Here is an 18604-nt window from a genome sequence, read left to right on the forward strand (position 1 = left end):
AGGTAAACAGCAATCGTGTCTGCATACATCTGCATGACATAAAGGAGTACTCAGTTCAAAGTGAGCAATTTGAGGCACAAGATACATTGCCTCCAATTTTGGAGGTGGGTGGGAATGGGGTTGTTTGATTTGACCACCTATACTACACCGTGGGGAGAAGGCACGAGAGTGGTCTCGATATGGAGTCTATATGAGTGGCACTAGTTGGTATTTGAAATGGGAATCGACCAATTTATTGGTGCAGCCGATATTCACCTTTTCAGAAGCATCGGTCAAAAAACCGACCGATTTATTGCTTCAAGGGTTTTGCTTTATTGTAGTAACAACCGATTCTGCTTAGCCCCTCTCACCAATCGCTCGTGCTCACCCATCCCCCCGGGAGTCCCGAGCAACCAGCTAGCATGTCCACCAGCAAATGCTTTGTTCGGGTCCCGGCTCTAGTAACCAGGAAGCGATGTCATGACATCACTTCCTGGCAGCTTAAAGCCACCAGTTTTAAAAAGTAAAGTATTCAAAAATGCCGATCTAGACTTTTTTGGAAGACTTTCAAGTGCAGAGGGGTTTGGGGTCCTTTCTGCATTCCTTGTGACAGCAATAACAGTGCTAAAAAATTTTAATAGTGTAAAAAATCTATGGTGTGTGTATATATCTATCTCTCTATCTCTATATCTCTCTATCTCTCTATCTCTCTTTTTTTGTTTTGGTGTTCCTGGCATGTATTTGGGGGATTTAAATGTAAAACTTCAGTTGGGCTTTAATTTGCAATAGAATGTCTGTCTGTCTTTTCAGTGTATGAATTGCCTAAGCAGTGTTTGGTTAAGGCAGTGTTGGCACTAATAAATCTGCACACGTCTTTTTTGATCTCAGGTGCACGACCTTCTCCATGCAGCCAAAACCCATCGATCCGTGGCAAAAACTGCACTAAACGACCGGTCATCTCGTAGCCACAGTGTCTTTCAGCTGAAAATCGAGGGCGAGAACAAACTAAGAGATATCCATACATCGTGTAAGTTTCTGCAGAGGTTAAGACTATCAAGCTAGCCTTGGTTACTAAATTGTACTTATTCTGGCCAAATGGATAAAATGCATATAAGGGGATTTATTTAATTTTTTTGCCCAAGGATTTTTATTTCTGAACATCCAGTTCTGAGATTTGCACTGCTCTGCTGCACAGTACAGCCTTGTCTGGCAGGCCAGGGGACCAGAGTTTTTTTTTTTTTTTTCCCCCTCTGCTGCTGTTAAGTAACACTTACAGGTCTTGTCCCTCTCCCAGCTTGAAACTGAGCAGTGCTTGATATAAGCAGCAGGACTGATGAGCTTGTCTTACTCAATCTACCGTTTTCCTTTTAGGGTCGGTTCACATCACATGCAGTCCAGTGTTTTTTTATTTCTGCATCAAAAAATCATGGAAAGTAGGTTATATGGTTTCAAATGGCATAGCTCACATTTAGTGCGGTCCGTTCCAGGGCTTTCCGGGCTCCAGAAAAAAAAATAGAAAATGCTGCATTTTTCCTGCACTGGAATGTACTGAAACGCACTGAAATGCCTCAAAAACGCACTGGACCCTAGTAGTGAAAAAAAAGCACCTATGATGCATCTGAAAACAAACTGGAATGCGCTAAACGAGTTAAAACATGTGCATGGAGAAAAGCATCCAGAACAAATCTGGGGTGTGTTTTTGTGGTGTGAACCAGCCATGTCCTTTGTTGGCACATGAAGACTGCAGCTCAGCTGATTGGCTCTTTGTGCTGCTTCTCTCCCACCCAGTTTCAACTACAGTAAACATACGCCGGCTCTCAGAATAGAGAATGTAAGGAGAATGGTAGGGTTTAGAATCACTGTTTTTTTTCTGGGAAATAATCAGCAGTATCAATCACCCAAACAAATATCCAGCTCTGAGCAATCCTCTTATTTTTTTTTTTTTTTTTTTTCAGTGAGATAAAAAATGGACACAGAGAAATACCAGTCAGTTTTTCCCCCCTTGCTGTGAGTGACAGTTGATTTACATATCTCATGCAGGAGCCTGAGAGAGACATTCTGTGTACTTCAGACCCCATCCTCCTTTCTTCTCCAGCTCTTCCAGGATTGGCTGCTCCACGCCTCAGCATGATTGGGCATGCTGAAGTCATGTGGTGACTTTTTTCTGGGTTTGACTGGATGTTGGTGATCATAGCAGAAGTTCAGTGTAAGAAATACACAGGAGAAAATGCATGTTGATAAGGGGAGTGTAGAGGTGGGCAGGGAGTCTACTGACATCACGACCCCACCCACAGGATCTGCAGTTTTTCGGGTCTCATAACAGACAGAGGGGAGACATTTGACAGGTAAGGATACATGCAGGAGGCATGTATATCCTTCTAGATGACCACTATGGCAGTAGTTTAGAAAGAATAAGAGTGGGTTTACATTCACTTTTGGGTGGAACTCTGCTTTAGGTCATCTCAGCTGGGCCAACAAATAACCAAAGATCTAAAGCCGATCTGATCGTAGCGGATTATTCCCGTGTTAGTTATACTCAAGTATTTATTTCTTTAGCTGTCCTAAGCCTGATTGATCTTGCCGGGAGCGAACGCCTGGACCGGTCGTTATCAACTGGTGATCGTTTAAAGGAAACGCAAAGCATCAACACTTCACTGTCCACCCTGGGGATGGTTATCACCTCGCTGTGCAATAAAGTAAGTACATGCACTGTTGCTTTGCTTGCATTTAAAGAGTTTGTTACCCCAACACTTCATATTCCTGATATGTGCCTGCTGTCCTATGTACTTGTATGAGAAAGTCTCCTGTTCTCTTTTTATTGCTTCCTTTGTGTGAAATCCCTGGTGTTCCTGCCAGTCCCTCTGCTTTCCTATTAAAAACTGACCACACTAAGCAGGAGAACACGCCGTGGTCAGTTCTCTAGCTATGCTGGGAATTCAGTGTACGTAGTGTGTGTGTGTGTGTGTGTGTGTGTGTGTGTAATATACTGAAAACAGATCTTATCTTGAACCTCTTGACCCTTCTGTGTTTTCATATGTATTTGTGCGGGGGGGGGGGCTATTTATAATGCCTTTTTTTTTTTTTTTTTTTTTTTTTTTTTTTTTTTTTTTTTTTTGTATGGATAAGAAAAAAGTTTGCCTTTCATCTCTATTTTAAACTGGGTTGTTTTACAAGGTTATCGTTTACAATCCAATTTAATTCTGTACAAAGCATGTTCATGTTGGTGCCCCCTTAAAGCAGAGTTCCACCCAAAGATTTAACTTCCGATTATCCGGTTCCCCCCCCCACATTTGCCACCTTTCAGGGGCGGAGGGGTAGCAAATATCTGTCTAATACAAAAGATCGCTGCCCTATCTAATGCAGTGAATGCCCGACAAGTGACGTGTGTGGGCTGCTTAATGCAGTAGTATTCTGAGCCCAGGTGCCCCGCCATGGGCGTGTGTTCATGACGCGCTCAGGGTGGGTGAGCTGAATGGAAATGGGGTCATTCCAAGACTGGTGACATCTGGTGGCAGAAAATTACTGTGGGGGACAGCTATGGACTGAAGTGCAAGTATTGCAGAGAGAATTTTTTTTTATTATTAATAATGTTGGCCTATAGATCTCTTCACAAAAAATAAACAAAGTTTTTTACTTTAAAGAGATTGTAAAGGTTTTTTTACCTCTATGCATGAAGGTAAAAAAACACCTGTGTGCAGCAGTCCCCCCCACCCCCCTTTATACGAGCCCCATCTTGATCCTGCGATGTGCATGAGGGCATCGGCTCTGTCGCATCTCTTCCTCTTCATTGTCTGAGATGTTGGCTCCCACCACTGTCACTCACAGCCATTAAGCCAATGGGGAGAGAGCAGGGATGGGCTGAGCTACTCTGTATGTGAATGGACACGCAGCAGCTTGGGAGTGAGCCTGCTCGGGTGCCCACATAGCAAGCTGCTTGCTATGGGGACAGGAGGGAGGGGCCAGGAGTGCCGGTGGGGAACCCGAGAAGTGGAGGATTAGGGCTGCTCTGTGCTAAACCATTGCACAGAGGAGGTAAGTATAACATGTTTGTTTTTTCCTTCCTTTTTAATATCAGTTATGGGGTATCACAATAATGATTGACCATTCTCCTTAACTTTCTTACAGGAGTCTCATATACCCTATAGAAACAGCAAATTGACTTATCTCCTACAAAACAGTTTGGGAGGAAACTCAAAAGTGTAAGTTGTGTGTGCGTTTTTTTTTTTTTTTGTTTGTTTTAGCAACATAAGGGCTCAGTCACATGGGTGCTGAGGTCCAGACAGCATGCAAGAGTAAGTCGTTTGCGCCTGAAGCAGCATGAAGCATATATTAGTCAATGAAGATGCAGGCAGAGTATAACGGGCATGCAGGGACGGGTGCATGGCCCCAAACGAATGATATATGGGAGTTCACCGCTCTAAGATCACCCCTTGTAGGATCAGCTGTCTCCACAAGCAGGTTCAGTGCCGCCTCTGTTTGCAACAGACATAGAAACAAAATGATGCTGGATATCCGCACTCCAATATTCACCTTTTTATCTTGTGAAAACAAGAGTTCAAAGCATAACAAGTGGATACAGACCAAGCTGTGCTATTGGTCTGTATCCAGTTATGCTTTGAACTCCATGTTTTTAATAAATAAAGGTAAATATTGGAGTGCGGCTATCCAGCATAATTTTGTCCCCAAACTCAGACGTTATGCGCTCGGGTCTGTGCACCCCTCCCTGCATGCCTGTAAGACTCGGATGTGTGGCTCAGTCTGTACAGCCACTGTATCTCCATTGACTAATGTAGGCTGCGTACACACAGCTCCACACTGCTCCGGAAGCATAAATTGCTCTATATGGTGTGTGTCCATGTGAATGAGCCCTAAATATGTACTCTGTTTGCTTTATTTGTTTCTGGGAAGGTTTGAAGGGCTCTTATCTGATTGCTCTGTTCCAGGTTGATGTTTGTGAACATTTCTCCATTAGAGGAAAACTTTGCAGAATCTGTGAACTCTTTACGTTTTGCCAGCAAGGTAAGAGAGTCATTTGGTGTTTGCTTTCAATTCTAACACCATTATTTTGATGTATAATTTACCTCCCAGAGTTTATCTACAGAGATCCGTCACCAGCATCTTTTCCCTGGCTTCCTCCAGGTGCCAGTTCTCAGCCATCTTGATTTCCCAGAGTGGGGTGAAATCGGTCATCCCCACGCATAAGTACAGCCATTCCGGCACTCGGGCAGGGATGTAAATGAAGCTGCACTTGTGCAACTTAAGCCTCATACACACGGTCGGACTTGTACAAACTTTTCCGTGGACTTTTGTACAAAGGGCGTGGTCCACAAGTTTGTATTGCATACACACGGTCGGAGTTTTTGACAACAAACACGAACGTGGTGACGTCACAACGTACGGACGCCACTTCAAAAGAGGACGTTCAATGACTCCAGCGCCACCTTTGGTCAACTTCTGTATTGTAGTCTGATCGTTTGCATAGGTTCTGAGCATGCGTGTTTGTACCTTGTACAAAAGTCTGATGCTTTTGCGTACACACGGTCGGACTTTGCTCCATCGGACTTTTGTTGCCAGAAAGTTTGTCCGTTCGCACAGCCAACAAAAGTCCGATGAAAACAGAAAAAGTTTGTCCGATGGAGCGTACACACGGTCGGATGTTGCTCCAAAACAGCTAATTTGCATGTTTGTTGTCAAAAAGTCCGACCGTGTGTACGGGCCTTTACTTTACGTTCTGCAGCAGACACTGAGCATGCACGTAGATATTTTTAATTGCAGAGGAGACTTTGCATGTCTCTGCAATCAAGAATCTGCCTCTTTCCAGTTTTATTTTTAGACTTCCATTTCACTTTAAGCAGAAATTTATAAGAATCGCACAACACTTTTTAATTCACAACAAAGACTCTGCTCTGACATTTTTATTTCACAAACATTTTGAGTCTTTTGTTTAGAGGTTCAGCAGTTAAAGACATTAGCCAAAAGTTTACATTCACAGGTAGAAAAGGGTAAAAAATTGCAAAAACACACAGAGTGCGATACGTGATATAAATGAAAGGTCATGGCAGGCCCAGATGGCATTGTATGTTCAGTAGATCATCCTGTAATGAAAATGTGCTCATGTAGATCACTGCAGTATCCACGGAGATCTACGCCTTGTCCGCCCCCAGCCCCTGTCCGCCCCCAGTCTTCTAGGAGACACACAGGTCCCAGAAGACAGCAGGGACCAGTCAGGACGTGCAGCGTGACTCGCGCATGCACAGTAGGGAATAGGCTGTGAAGCCTCAAGGCTTCACTTCCTGATTCCATTACTGAAGATGCCGGTGTCTCCACCCGGAACTGAGGGATGGGTCGGATGAGGATATTGCATGCGCCCTGGACAGGTAAGTGTCCTTATTTTAAGTCAGAAGCTGCAGTATTTGTAGCTGCTGACTTTTTTTTTTTTTTATTATTTAGGCAGAACTCCGCTTTAACTTTAGCTTGTTCAGTTCTGCCCCTTTCACACTACCGAACCAGTTGGGTCTGCCTGTCAGTTTTTGAGGCTGACCAAACTGGACCCTTCAGTCTCCTTTTTAATAGCAGCGGGTGTAAACTGACATGTGTCGGCACACCAACATCTGATCCTATCCACCAAAAACTGATCTCAATCTGATCGGATGGCGGGGGTCTGTTTACATCCAACCGCCCATAGAGGAGAAGCACTGCTCTGCATAAGTGGAACAGACATGGACCAGCTATTCACCTGATCAGTGGACAGATTCTCCACTAAGCCGATGGACACCAGCGGGGCCCGCTCCGTGTGTAAAGGGGCCTTTAGCTTTGACAAGAATATATGGAAGCTGATTGGTTACTGTGCACAGCTGCACTAGATTTTGTGTGCAACAGTGTTAGTAAATCTCTTCCAGTGCCTTTTTGCTCTGAAATCCCTAGGTGTGTTGGCAGCGCTGCCTGCTGGATTACAGATCTCTGCCTATCCTTTTTGCTCTTTGTTCCACTCCAAATGCCATTACCGCCGATTTTACATGCCAAATCGCATCAATGTGAACCTAGGCTCAAGAGATGAGGTGGCGTGGTGCAACTTGGGCAATTAATGGATAAAATGCAGAAACCTGGGGATATTTTCAATTATCACTGATGTTTACTGTGAATAATGAACCAGAAAGCCTCAGTTTTTTTATTTATTTATTTATTTTTCTTTGCAGGTCAACGAATGTGTAATAGGCACAGCACGGGCAAACAGAAAATAAGCGGCTCATCTTCTCAACTACACAAAAACCATTTCTTTCTTTTTTTTTTTTTTTTATTATTATACCCTGGACCATAGTATAGCATTTAACGTAAACATGTATTGTTTAGGCTTCATGCACATGGACGCATTTGCCCACACAGCATATAAACTAGGCGTATTTCAGCCCCTGGGGGGGAGGGGGGTGCATGGGGGGGTGGTGCGCACAGTCATGAGCCATGAGCCGGTTAAAATCAATTAATGATGGGCTGAAATAGGGGCAGTGGCTGTTTGCACATATGAGCAGCACTCATGTGCAAGGGCCTTATGCATGTAGGGAAGTATGGCCCCAAAATCAGAAGGCCTGTGTCCCTGGACACGAGTACTGTTTGGATGTGCGTACCGCCACCTTCTGGCTTTCACAGGCTGCGATCAGCAGGCTGTTTGCACCATGTGTGCCCCCCAGGTGCCAAAACACTACTTTTTACATCGTATGGGCAGATGCATCCATGTGAGTGAGTCCTATAAGGCAGCTTTTTACTTTTGTGGCAGAATAGGAATGTCCTACATTGTGTATATGCACATTGATACAGCACAAGCAAGCAGAGAAAAAGCAGAAAAAAATGTCCATATTATTGATGAAAGCACAAATATGTATATTTATTGTACCCCGGACCCCATAGCCTAGCATTTTAAAATACACATGTATTGTTTTTAGGATGGCATCTTACTTTTGTGGCAAAAGAAGAAAAGTCTTGCATTGTTTATGTACATTCTTTACAGCTTTTAATGCTGATTTTTTAATCTGTTAAAAGATCTTTCTTTCTACAAATATATAAAGGCTTTAACTGATAAGGCGAACGCAATGTGGGAAGTGTGGAAACCCACACTAACCAATCGGGATTCATCTCTCATCTACACATCTGTGCATTGAAATACTGTTGGTTTGGTTTCTGGACATTGTGTGGTCTTGTTGAATGAGCCCATTACTGTTTTATCTCCCCCCCCAAGGGTGTTGTGACGGCTGTAACGGCAAACTTCTTATGGTCAATTTTTGTGCTCTAATTTTTTATGGATGTGTGTACATATGTAAATATGCATGATGTGTTGTTGTAAATAAATTTGCCATGATTTACTAGTATCTTGACTGTCCTAATAATCTTGGAGTAAGCAATTCTTTGTATGAGAATCTTCTAGTTTAACCACTTAGCTTACCGGGCACTTAAACCCCCCCTCCTGCCCAGACCAATTTTCAGCTTTCAGCGCTGTCGCACTTTGAATGACAATTGCGCGATCATATAACACTGTACCCAAATGACATTTTAAAAAAAAAAATTCCCCACAAATAGAGCTTTCTTTTGGTGGTATTTGAGCACGGTTGTGAGGCGGTTTTTATATTTTGTTAAAATTTAATAGACCAAATTAAAAGAATTCTTCATTATCGCCGCGAGTGCTTTTAAATGACTGCAGAAATTACACTTTGTGCAGGGACAGTTCTAAGCACAGGAAACATGCGCCCCTTTACAGGCATACTATAGACACCCCCCCAGGTACGAAATTTAAAGGAATATTACACTTTTATTGTTTCACTTTAAGCATTATTAAAATCACTGCTCCCGAAAAAATTGCAGTTTTTAAAACTTTTTTTTGCATTGATCCATGTCCCCTGGGGCAGGAGCCAGGTCCCCAAACACTTTTTTTAGGACAATAACTTGCATATTAGCCTTTAAAATTAGCACTTTAGATTTTGACTGTTCAAGTCCCATAGACTTTAATGGGGTTCTAAAGTTCACACGAAGTTTAGGTCTGTTCGCAGGTTCTGGTGCGAACTGAACCGGGGGTGTTCGGCTCATAAAAAAAAAAAAAAAAAAAAAATTTTGATAAAAAAAAAAAAAGGGGGGGGTGGTGATTTTCTATACACACACACACACATATTATTTTTAGATATATATTACACACACACTGTATAAACCCAGTGGTGATTACACAAAGGTCTATCTGTCTAAAAACAATGGTATTAAATTGATTTGGGTACAGTGTTGAATGCTGAACTATCACAAAACTAAAACAGGCCTGGACAGGTAAGGGATGAAACAGTCCAATCTTCAAGTGATTAAAGCAGAACTTACCCCTCCCAAGATTTATGCCTCATGCACACAGAACATCAAAAACATCACTTTTAGGGGTATTTTACTTTTTTTTTTTTTTTTTTTTTTTTTTTTTTTTTTCTGCCTCTAAACATCCCTCTTTTTTTAGCCTGTGTCCATGCACACATACTATAGACGTTTACAAGCATTTATAGAGAAAAAAACCCAGAGCCAGAAGAGCAGCGTTTTGCTGCAAAAAAAAAGCTTGAGTTGCCTAAACATGTGAAAATGCGTTTTTAACGCCCAATGCAATGAATGAAGGCCCAACTGCTAAATGCGACAAACCATGGCCTTTGGACATGTTTTTTATGCTGCTTTTTCCTTCTCCGAAGCAAAGGCATCCTGGGGAGGGAAACAAAGTCCCGTGTCCACGAGGCCTTAAACCTCATACAACACGATCGGATTTTCCGATGGGAATTGTGTGATGACAGGCTGTTGGCAGAAAATCCGACCGTGTGTACACTCCATCGGACAATTGTTGTCGGACTTTCTGCCAACAAATGTTGGGTGACAGGTTTTCAAATTTTCCGTGGACAAATGTCTGTTGTCGGATTTTCCGTCGGACAAAAGTACAAACACGCATGCTTGGAAGCAAGGACGAGCCGGAAGCGGTTGGTCTTGTAAACTAGCGTTCGTAATGGAGAATAAACATTTGTGACGTGGCAACTTATGAAATCTGGAAATGCAGCGCACAATTCTCTTCTTCTTTAATGGGATAATAATGAAGCTGCTTTGCTGGTGATACTGATGGAGTTATTGCAAACACATTTTCAAAGGCTTTTTTTTTTTCTAGCGATATCAAGAATAATAATATTATTATTATTTTTTTTTTTATTTGGGAAAGTTACTACAACACCATTATCACGTAGATACAACTATGTTGGTGTCCCTTGTTAATTTTACATTGTATTTTTTAAAATGTAACTGTCGACTCCCCAACTGTCATTTGAAGTAAAACACATAGCCAAGTATTATTCTCCAAATTTTTTTTTTTTTTTTATTGTGCATTAAAAAAAGAAAACAAATAAAATTAGACATTCTATCTGCCAATAGAACTTGACTAAAAAGTGCATTCTATGCATCCAAAAATATAGAAAATACACCAAATCATTATTCAACCAAAAAATAATGTCAAAGCAATAACTCCAAGGCCAATAATAAATAACACGTTATCTCCTCCGATTCCGCAACATGTCTGGTTGACGAACGGCTGTTCATAAACAAACTGAAAAGCACGAAATGAAAACCGCGAACTTGAAAAGCACAAAAAGTGCGAATCAACATTCACCAAACTTCTAACACAAAATTAGCAGAAGGAGCCCAAAGGGTGGTGCTAAAGATCTGAAAAACCACGTAGTATGTCACTACGTTCGTATTTGTTGGCCAACAATTGTGTGGCTGTGTGTATGCAGAACAGGTTTGGGCCTACGCCCTTCGGACAAAATTCCACGTTTTTGTTGGCGAACAATCTGATCGTGTGTACGAGGCTTTACAGCTGAAGACGCCATCTTAAGCTCTGCCATGGTACTGCACATGTGATCAGCAATGACACCAGCCATTTGAGGGCTTTAAAGTTCAGTTGAGTGCGGACATATGCACTCACTGTCACTGGCAACTGTGACAGCTATCACCAGAGGTTGAGCTGGAAGGGAATGGCTTTAGGTAGCAATTAGAGCTTGCTTACACCTGACAACACAACACAATGCACCTTATAATGTTAGTGCATTGTAATATGTGATGCGTATGCGCTGCAAAAACGTATTACAGTGTTTACCCTATAAATAGGAAACTTTTACCCCTAGGGGTTTTGTGTTGCAGTTAAAAATTCTAAATAAATTAGAAAAATATAAATTTATTGAAAAAAATAGTAACATACAAAGACATAGATATACAGTGCCTTGCGAAAGTATTCGGCCCCCTTGAACTTTTCAACCTTTTGCCACATTTCAGGCTTCAAACATAAAGATATAAAATTTTTATTTTTTGTGAAGAATCACCAACAAGTGGGACACAATTGTGAAGTGGAACGAAATCTATTGGATTTTTGAAACTTTTTTAACTAATAAAAAAATGAAAAGTGGGGTGTGCAAAATTATTCGGCCCCCTTGCGTTAATACTTTGTAGAGCCACCTTTTGCTGCGATTACAGCTGCAAGTCGCTTGGGGTATGTCTCTATCAGTTTTGCACATCGAGAGACTGAAATTCTTGCCCATTCTTCCTTGCAAAACAGCTCGAGCTCAGTGAGGTTGGATGGAGAGCGTTTGTGAACAGCAGTTTTCAGCTCTTTCCACAGATTCTCGATTGGATTCGGGTCTGGACTTTGACTTGGCCATTCTAACACCTGGATACGTTTATTTGTGAACCATTCCTTTGTAGATTTTGCTGTATGTTTGGGATCATTGTCTTGTTGGAAGATAAATCTCCGTCCCAGTTTCAGGTCTTTTGCAGACTCCAACAGGTTTTCATCCAGAATGGTCCTGTATTTGGCTGCATCCATCTTCCCCTCAATTTTAACCATCTTCCCTGTCCCTGCTGAAGAAAAGCAGGCCCAAACCATGATGCTGCCACCACCATGTTTGACAGTGGGGATGGTGTGTTGAGGGTGATGAGCTGTGTTGCTTTTACGCCAAACATATCGTTTTGCATTGTGGGCAAAAAGTTCGATTTTGGTTTCATCTGACCAGAGCACCTTCTTCCACATGTTTGGTGTGTCTCCCAGGTGGCTTGTGGCAAACTTTAGACAAGACTTTTTATGGATATCTTTGAGAAATGGCTTTCTTCTTGCCACTCTTCCATAAAGGCCAGATTTGTGCAGTGTACGACTGATTGTTGTCCTATGGACAGACTCTCCCATCTCAGCTGTAGTTCTCTGCAGTTCATCCAGAGTGATCATGGGCCTCTTGGCTGCACCTCTGATCAGTCTTCTTGCTTGAGCTTAAAGTTTAGAGGGACGGCCAGGTCTTGGTAGATTTGCAGTGGTCCGATACTCCTTCCTTTTCAAAATGATTGCTTGCACAGTGCTCCTTGGGATGTTTAAAGCTTGGGAAATCTTTTTGTATCCAAATCCGGCTTTAAACTTCTCCACAACAGTATTACGGACCTACCTTGTGTGTTCCTTGGTCTTCATGATGCTCTCTGCGCTTTCAACAGAACCCTGAGACTATCACAGAGCAGGTGCATTTATACAGAGACTTGATTACACACAGGTGGATTCTATTTATCACCATCAGTCATTTAGGACAACATTGGATCATTCAGAGATCCTCGCTGAACTTCTGGAGTGAGTTTGCTGCACTGAAAGTAAAGGGGCCGAATAATTTTGCACGCACCACTTTTCAGTTTTTTATTTGCTAAACAAGTTTAAATTATCCAATAGATTTTGTTTCACTTCACAATTGTGTCCCACTTGTTGGTGAGTCTTCACAAAAAAAATTAAATTTTATATCTTTATGTTTGAAGCCTGAAATGTGGCAAAATGTTGAAAAGTTCAAGGGGGCCGAATACTTTCTCAAGGCACTGTATATTAAAACATGAGCTCTGTGATTCAGGCTAATGCAAATACATCATATCATTTGATCAATTGACATCAAGGATCCATACCTGCATGTCCCTATTTTTCCCACTCATCAGAAATTTCTGTTTTGAAGTAGAACAACTAGTTTTTTTAGTTTGTAGCTTTGCCTTTCAGTCTCTGGCCTCTCCTCTCGCCAGACTAAGGGCTCAGGGTATAACAGTTATTGCATACCTAGACAACCTGCGCTTGATAGACAGGTCAGTAGCCCGCTTAGACAAAAGCGTGGTCACCACAGTCAACTACCTGGAAAGCCTAGGTTGGGTTCTCAAGCTAGAGAAATCTTCCTTAAAACCATTAAGAAGGCTAGAATATTTGGGTTTGATCATAAATACAGACCTGAAAAGAGTATTTTTGCCACAAGCAAAAATCAGCGGCATAAGGGAGCTGGTCCGGGTCATCAGAGCAAAGAAAGACCCTCCTATTCTTCTTTGCATAAGGTTTTTAGGAAAGATGGTGGCTTCCCTATGCTCAGTTTCATTCGAGACTGCTGCAACACAGTATCCTATCAAAAATGTCCAAGCCTTAGACCTCCCAATGCATCTATGTGCAAGGGTGCGCCAGAGCCTCAGTTGGTGGTGGTTAACCAAGAATCTGCAGAAGGGGAAGTCCTTACCAGTCACATGGAAAGTGTTAACAACAGATGCCAGGCTTTCAGGTTGGGGAGCAGTCCTGGAGGAGACGTCTGCCCAGGGGAAGTGGTCCAGATCCGAAAGGACCTTGCCCATCAATATTCTAGAGATTCAGGCAGCACGATTGGCCCTGAGGGCCTGGACATTAAGATTACAGAATTGTCCTGTCAGGATCCAATCCTTTGGCATATATCAATCACCAGGGGGTGCACAAGAAGAGGTAAACCATATCCTAGCTTGGGCAGAAAATCATATTCTTTGCCTATCGGCAGTCTTCATTTCAGGAGTAGAAAATTTGCAGGCAGACTACTTGAGTCACCAGCAGTTGTTCCCGGGCGAATAGTCCCTTCACCCTAATATCTTCCTGGCAATATGCCAGAGATGGGGGATCCCCGATGTAGACCTATTCGCATCCAGGTTCAACAAAAAGATCGACAACTTTGTGTCAAGAACAAGGGATCCTCTAGCATGCGGGACAGATGCCTTGGTGACCCCGTGGGATCAGTTTTCACTGATTTATGGATTGGCCCGGAAGATCTTGGTATGCAGAAATTATAAAGATGGCGGTAGGGGACCCATGGACCCTTCCACCATGTCCGGACCTGCTCTCGCAGGGTCCGGTATTCCATCCTACCTTACAAGCACTACATTTAACGGTTTGGCTATTGAAACCCACATTCTGAGGAAGCGTGGGCTGTCAGGATCAGTTGTATCTACTTTGGTTAATGCAAGAAAGCCGGCCTCCAGAGGCATATATTATAGAATATGTTTCCTGGTGTGAATGCAGGTGTTGGTATCCCAGAAAGTATGTCATAGGTACAGTGCCTTGCAAAAGTATTCACCTCCTTGGCATTTTTCGTGTTTTGTTGCCTCACAACCTAGAATTAACATGGATTGTTTGAGGATTTGCATCCTTTTTTTTTACAGAACATGCCCACAACTTTGAAGATGTTTTTTTTTTTCATTGTGAAGCAAACAACAAATAGGACAAAATAACAGAAAAAAGCTTGCCACATCTTACCACTGGGATTTTTGCCCATTCCCCTTGCAAAACTGCTCCAGCTCCTTCAAGTTGGATGGTTTGCACTTGTGAACAGCAATCTTTAAGTCTGACCACAGGTTTTCTACTGGATTGAGGTCTGGGCTTTGACTAGGTCATTCCAACATATTTACATGTTTCCCTTTAAACCACTCAAGTGTTGCTTTAGCAGTGTGTTTGGGGTCATTGTCCTGCTGGAAGGTGAACCTCCATCCTAGCCTCAAATCACACACAGAGTGGTACAGGTTTTTCTCAAGAATATCCCTGCATTTAGCACATCCATCTTTCCCTCAACTCTGACCAGTTTCCCAGTCCCGACTGCTGAAATACATCCCCACAGCATGATGCTGTCACAACCATGTTTCACAGTGGGGACGGTGTACTTTGGGTGATGTGATGTGTTGGGTTTGTGCCGGGCATAGCGTTTTCTTTGATGGCCAAAAAGTTCGATTTTAGTCTCATCAGACTAGAGCACCTTCCTGCATATATTTGGGAGTCTCCCACATGCCTTTTCGCAAACTCAAAACGTGCCATTTTGTTTTTTGCTGAAAGTAATTGCTTTCTTCTGGTCACTCTGCCATAAAGCCCAACTCTATGGAGCGTACGGCTTATTGTCCTCCTATGTACAGATACTCCGGTCTCTGCTCTGGAACTCTGCAGATCCTCCAGGGTTACCTTAGGTCTCTAAAACATCAAAACCAGTAAACACTACGCTATCCCAAAACTAACGAAGAAAGCTGCTAACACACCAAAAGGATATTTGAAGGTGAAAACATGTAAATTCAATATAATAGTGTAGCGCTAAAAGAAACAAGGTGACCTTATCTACCACCTATCAATATTCTCATAGTATTACATAGATACCAAGAAAAAAGATTGCATTACATTCATATGAAAATAATACAAATCGGTGTATGCACAAGTGTGTAAAAAAATGATACAAAGTGATACAAAAAAGTCCAAAAATCTACAGAGTCTCTTATGTATAATAATCCAATCCACGTGTATGGTAGAAATCACCGTCCACCTTCTTTAAATGTAAGAGACATGCAGACACCACGTGACAATCCCATCACCAATCACGATGCAGGCTTACCAGATATATTGGATCCAAACGAATATATACGGCAGTCCATATGTGAAAAAAAGTGCAAGTGCAACAAACGATCGATGTGAAAAAAGAGGACAATGTCTATTCCATCCAATCACAATCCGAAGTGCGCCCCCTGTTTCCCCCAGCCTCTCACCTCTAGCAGCGCCCCCCACGGGCCAAGTTGAGCTTGGATCAGCAAACAGTGCAGACTTCCTCAAATGATCGACCTCCAATGGTCACCTCAAAGGAACACACGGTATCCAGTGGACGGCTTCAATCTCTGATCTCCAGACTCAGCAGTTGTAGTGAGGGTATGTGTAGTAAAAGAGAAAGGTGGCTCCAATTGTGTAGTATTTTCAATAAATGTATTTAACCACTTCAATACCCAGCCATAGTCATATGACAGCCACAGATGGCATCTCCCATCCTGGGTGGACGTCATATGACGGCCTCTGTATTTCGCCGCTCCTACGGCGATCGTTGATGAACTGTGTCCCTCGGACACAGCCCATCCTCGATCTGTGTGGTTTCCATCGATAGCGACCCCCCCCGATACATGTGACCGGCCATGTCCAATCACAGCCGGTCACATGTACTGTGCCGTTATAGGGCTCGTGAACGCGCCTAGGGCGCGTGCAGAGCGCCGATCGGGGATGTGGCTTGTCACCCTGACACAACCCAACCCCAATCGCAGTAAAGAGCCAATGAAATTGGCTGTTTACCACGTGACCAGCTGTGTCCAATCACAGCCGGTCACAGAATGTAAACAAACAGCGGTAACAAGATGTTACCGTGTTATCCTCCTCACACACTGATCGTGTGTGAGGAGGAGATTGCGGTAACATCTCGTTATCGCTCAGTGTACACACCAATCACACTGATTACCCCCCCCCCAATAAAGAGGACCTGTCACCACCCATCAAAGTACCTGTCACCACCCATTAAAGTACCTGTCATCACCCATCACAGCCCATCTGAGTACCCGAGTACCTGTCCCAGCCCATCTGAGTACCCGAGTACCTGTCCCAGCCCATCTGAGTACCCAAGTACCTGTCCCAGCCCATCTGAGTACCCGAGTACCTGTCCCAGCCCATCTGAGTACCCGAGTACCTGTCAGCCCATCTGAGTACCTGTCAGCCCATCTGAGTACCCGAGTACCTGTCAGCCCATCTGAGTACCCGAGTACCTGTCACAGCCCATCTGAGTACTTGAGTACCTGTCACAGTCCATCTGAGTATCCGAGTACCTGTCAGCCCATCTGAGTACCCGAGTACCTGTCCCAGCCCACCTGAGTACCTGTCCCAGCCCATCTGCGTACCTGAGTACCTGTCCCAGTCCATCTGAGTACCCGAGTACCTGTCACAGCCCATCTGAGTACCTGTCACAGTTCATCTGAGTACCCGAGTACCTGTCACAGTTCATCTGAGTACCCGAATGCCTGTCACCAGCCCGGAGTACCCAAGTACCTGTCACCAGCCCGGAGTACCCAAGTACCTGTCACCAGCCCGTCGGAGTACCCAAGTACCTGTCACCAGCCCGTCGGAGTACCCGAGTACCTGTCACCAGCCCGTCGGAGTACCCGAGTACCTGTCACCAGCCCGTGAGAGTACCCGAGTACCTATTTGCAGCCCATGCCTCATAGAATACACATTGGGGTGTTTGCTTTCCAAAATGGGGTCATTTTGTGGGTAATTCTATTGTTCTGGTGCTCCAGGACCTTCAAAAGTGTGATAGGTAGGAACGAAATTAGATGTGTAATTTATGCTCCTAGAACGCCTGAAGGTACCACTTCCATGTTGGACCTCTGTATATGGCCCGGCTGTGTAAAAGTCTCACACACGTGGTATCGCCATACTCAGGATGAGTAGCAGAATGTATTTTGGGGTGTAATTTTTGCTATATACATGCTTTGAGTTAGAAATATCTTATAAACTTACCACTTTGTGTAAAAAAAAATATGTTTTCATTTTCTCTCCACGTTTTCCGAAGACTTGTGGAAAAAAATTAATTCAAAAGACTCATTATGCCTCATAGAATATACGTTGGGGTGTTTGCTTTCCAAAATGGGGTCATTTTGTGGGTAATTCTACTGTCCTGGTGCTCCAGGGCCTTCACAAATGTAATAGGTCGTTAGGAAATTAGGGGTGTAATTTATGCTCCTAGAACTCCTTACAGTTCTCCCTGCATTTTGGACTTCTCTGTGTGGCCAGGCTGTGTAAAAGTCCTACACATGTGGTATCACCATACTCGGGAAGAGTTTCAGAATGTATTTTGGGGTGTAATTGGAAGTCTGCATATGCTATGTATGAGAAATAACTTGTTATTATGACAATTTTGTAAAAAACAAAACAAAAAAACATTCTTCTTTTTCCCAAGAATTGTGGGAAAAAATGACAACTTCAAAAAACTCTCCATGCCTCTTACTAAATACCTTGGACTGTCTACTTTTAAAAAAGGGGTCATTTGGGGGGTATTTGTACTTTTCTGACATTTCAGAGCCTCAAGAAATGAGAGGAGATAGGCCGTCAGTGCATCAGGTGTGATCAGATGTGATCAATTTTCAATGATTTGCACCACAGCTTGTAGACTCTATAACTTTCAAAGAGACTAAATAACATCCACTAATTTGGTTTATTTTTACCAAAGAGATGTAGCCGTATAAATTTTGGCCCAAATTTATGAACAAAAATGATTTATTTGCAAAATTTTATCATAGAAACTAAAAAAAAGTGTTTTTTTTTTCAAAATGTTCGCTCTTTTTTCACTTATGCAGCAAAAAATACTCTGGGAAGATTTACCCCCTTCCTGACCAGAGCGTTTGTTTTTTGTGATTCAGCACGGCGTAGATTTAACTGAAAATGTGACATGGCTCCCAAACAAAATTGGCGCTCTTTTTTTCCCACAAATGGAGCTTTCTTTTGGTG

General features: G+C 42.9%; 1 protein-coding gene across 2 annotated transcripts in view; it reads left to right on the forward strand.

Moving 5' to 3' along the window:
- Nucleotides 1-8339, forward strand: part of KIFC1 (kinesin family member C1) — a 30452-nt gene extending 22113 nt beyond the window's left edge. For both annotated transcript variants that reach the window (XM_077484676.1, XM_077484677.1), the window contains exons 13-17: nucleotides 868-1006; nucleotides 2536-2675; nucleotides 4105-4178; nucleotides 4923-4998; nucleotides 7176-8339. In XM_077484676.1, the coding sequence (XP_077340802.1) occupies nucleotides 868-1006; nucleotides 2536-2675; nucleotides 4105-4178; nucleotides 4923-4998; nucleotides 7176-7220 (474 nt within the window). In that variant the 3' untranslated portion in view covers nucleotides 7221-8339. The remainder of the gene's footprint in view (nucleotides 1-867; nucleotides 1007-2535; nucleotides 2676-4104; nucleotides 4179-4922; nucleotides 4999-7175) is intronic.
- The last annotated feature ends 10265 nt before the right edge of the window (nucleotides 8340-18604 follow it).

Source organism: Lithobates pipiens, unplaced genomic scaffold (genome assembly GCF_037356315.1).
Source record: "Lithobates pipiens isolate NorthernLeopardFrog02 unplaced genomic scaffold, aLitPip1_a1.2 Scaffold_1, whole genome shotgun sequence".
In the NCBI taxonomy this organism is placed as follows: domain Eukaryota; kingdom Metazoa; phylum Chordata; class Amphibia; order Anura; family Ranidae; genus Lithobates; species Lithobates pipiens.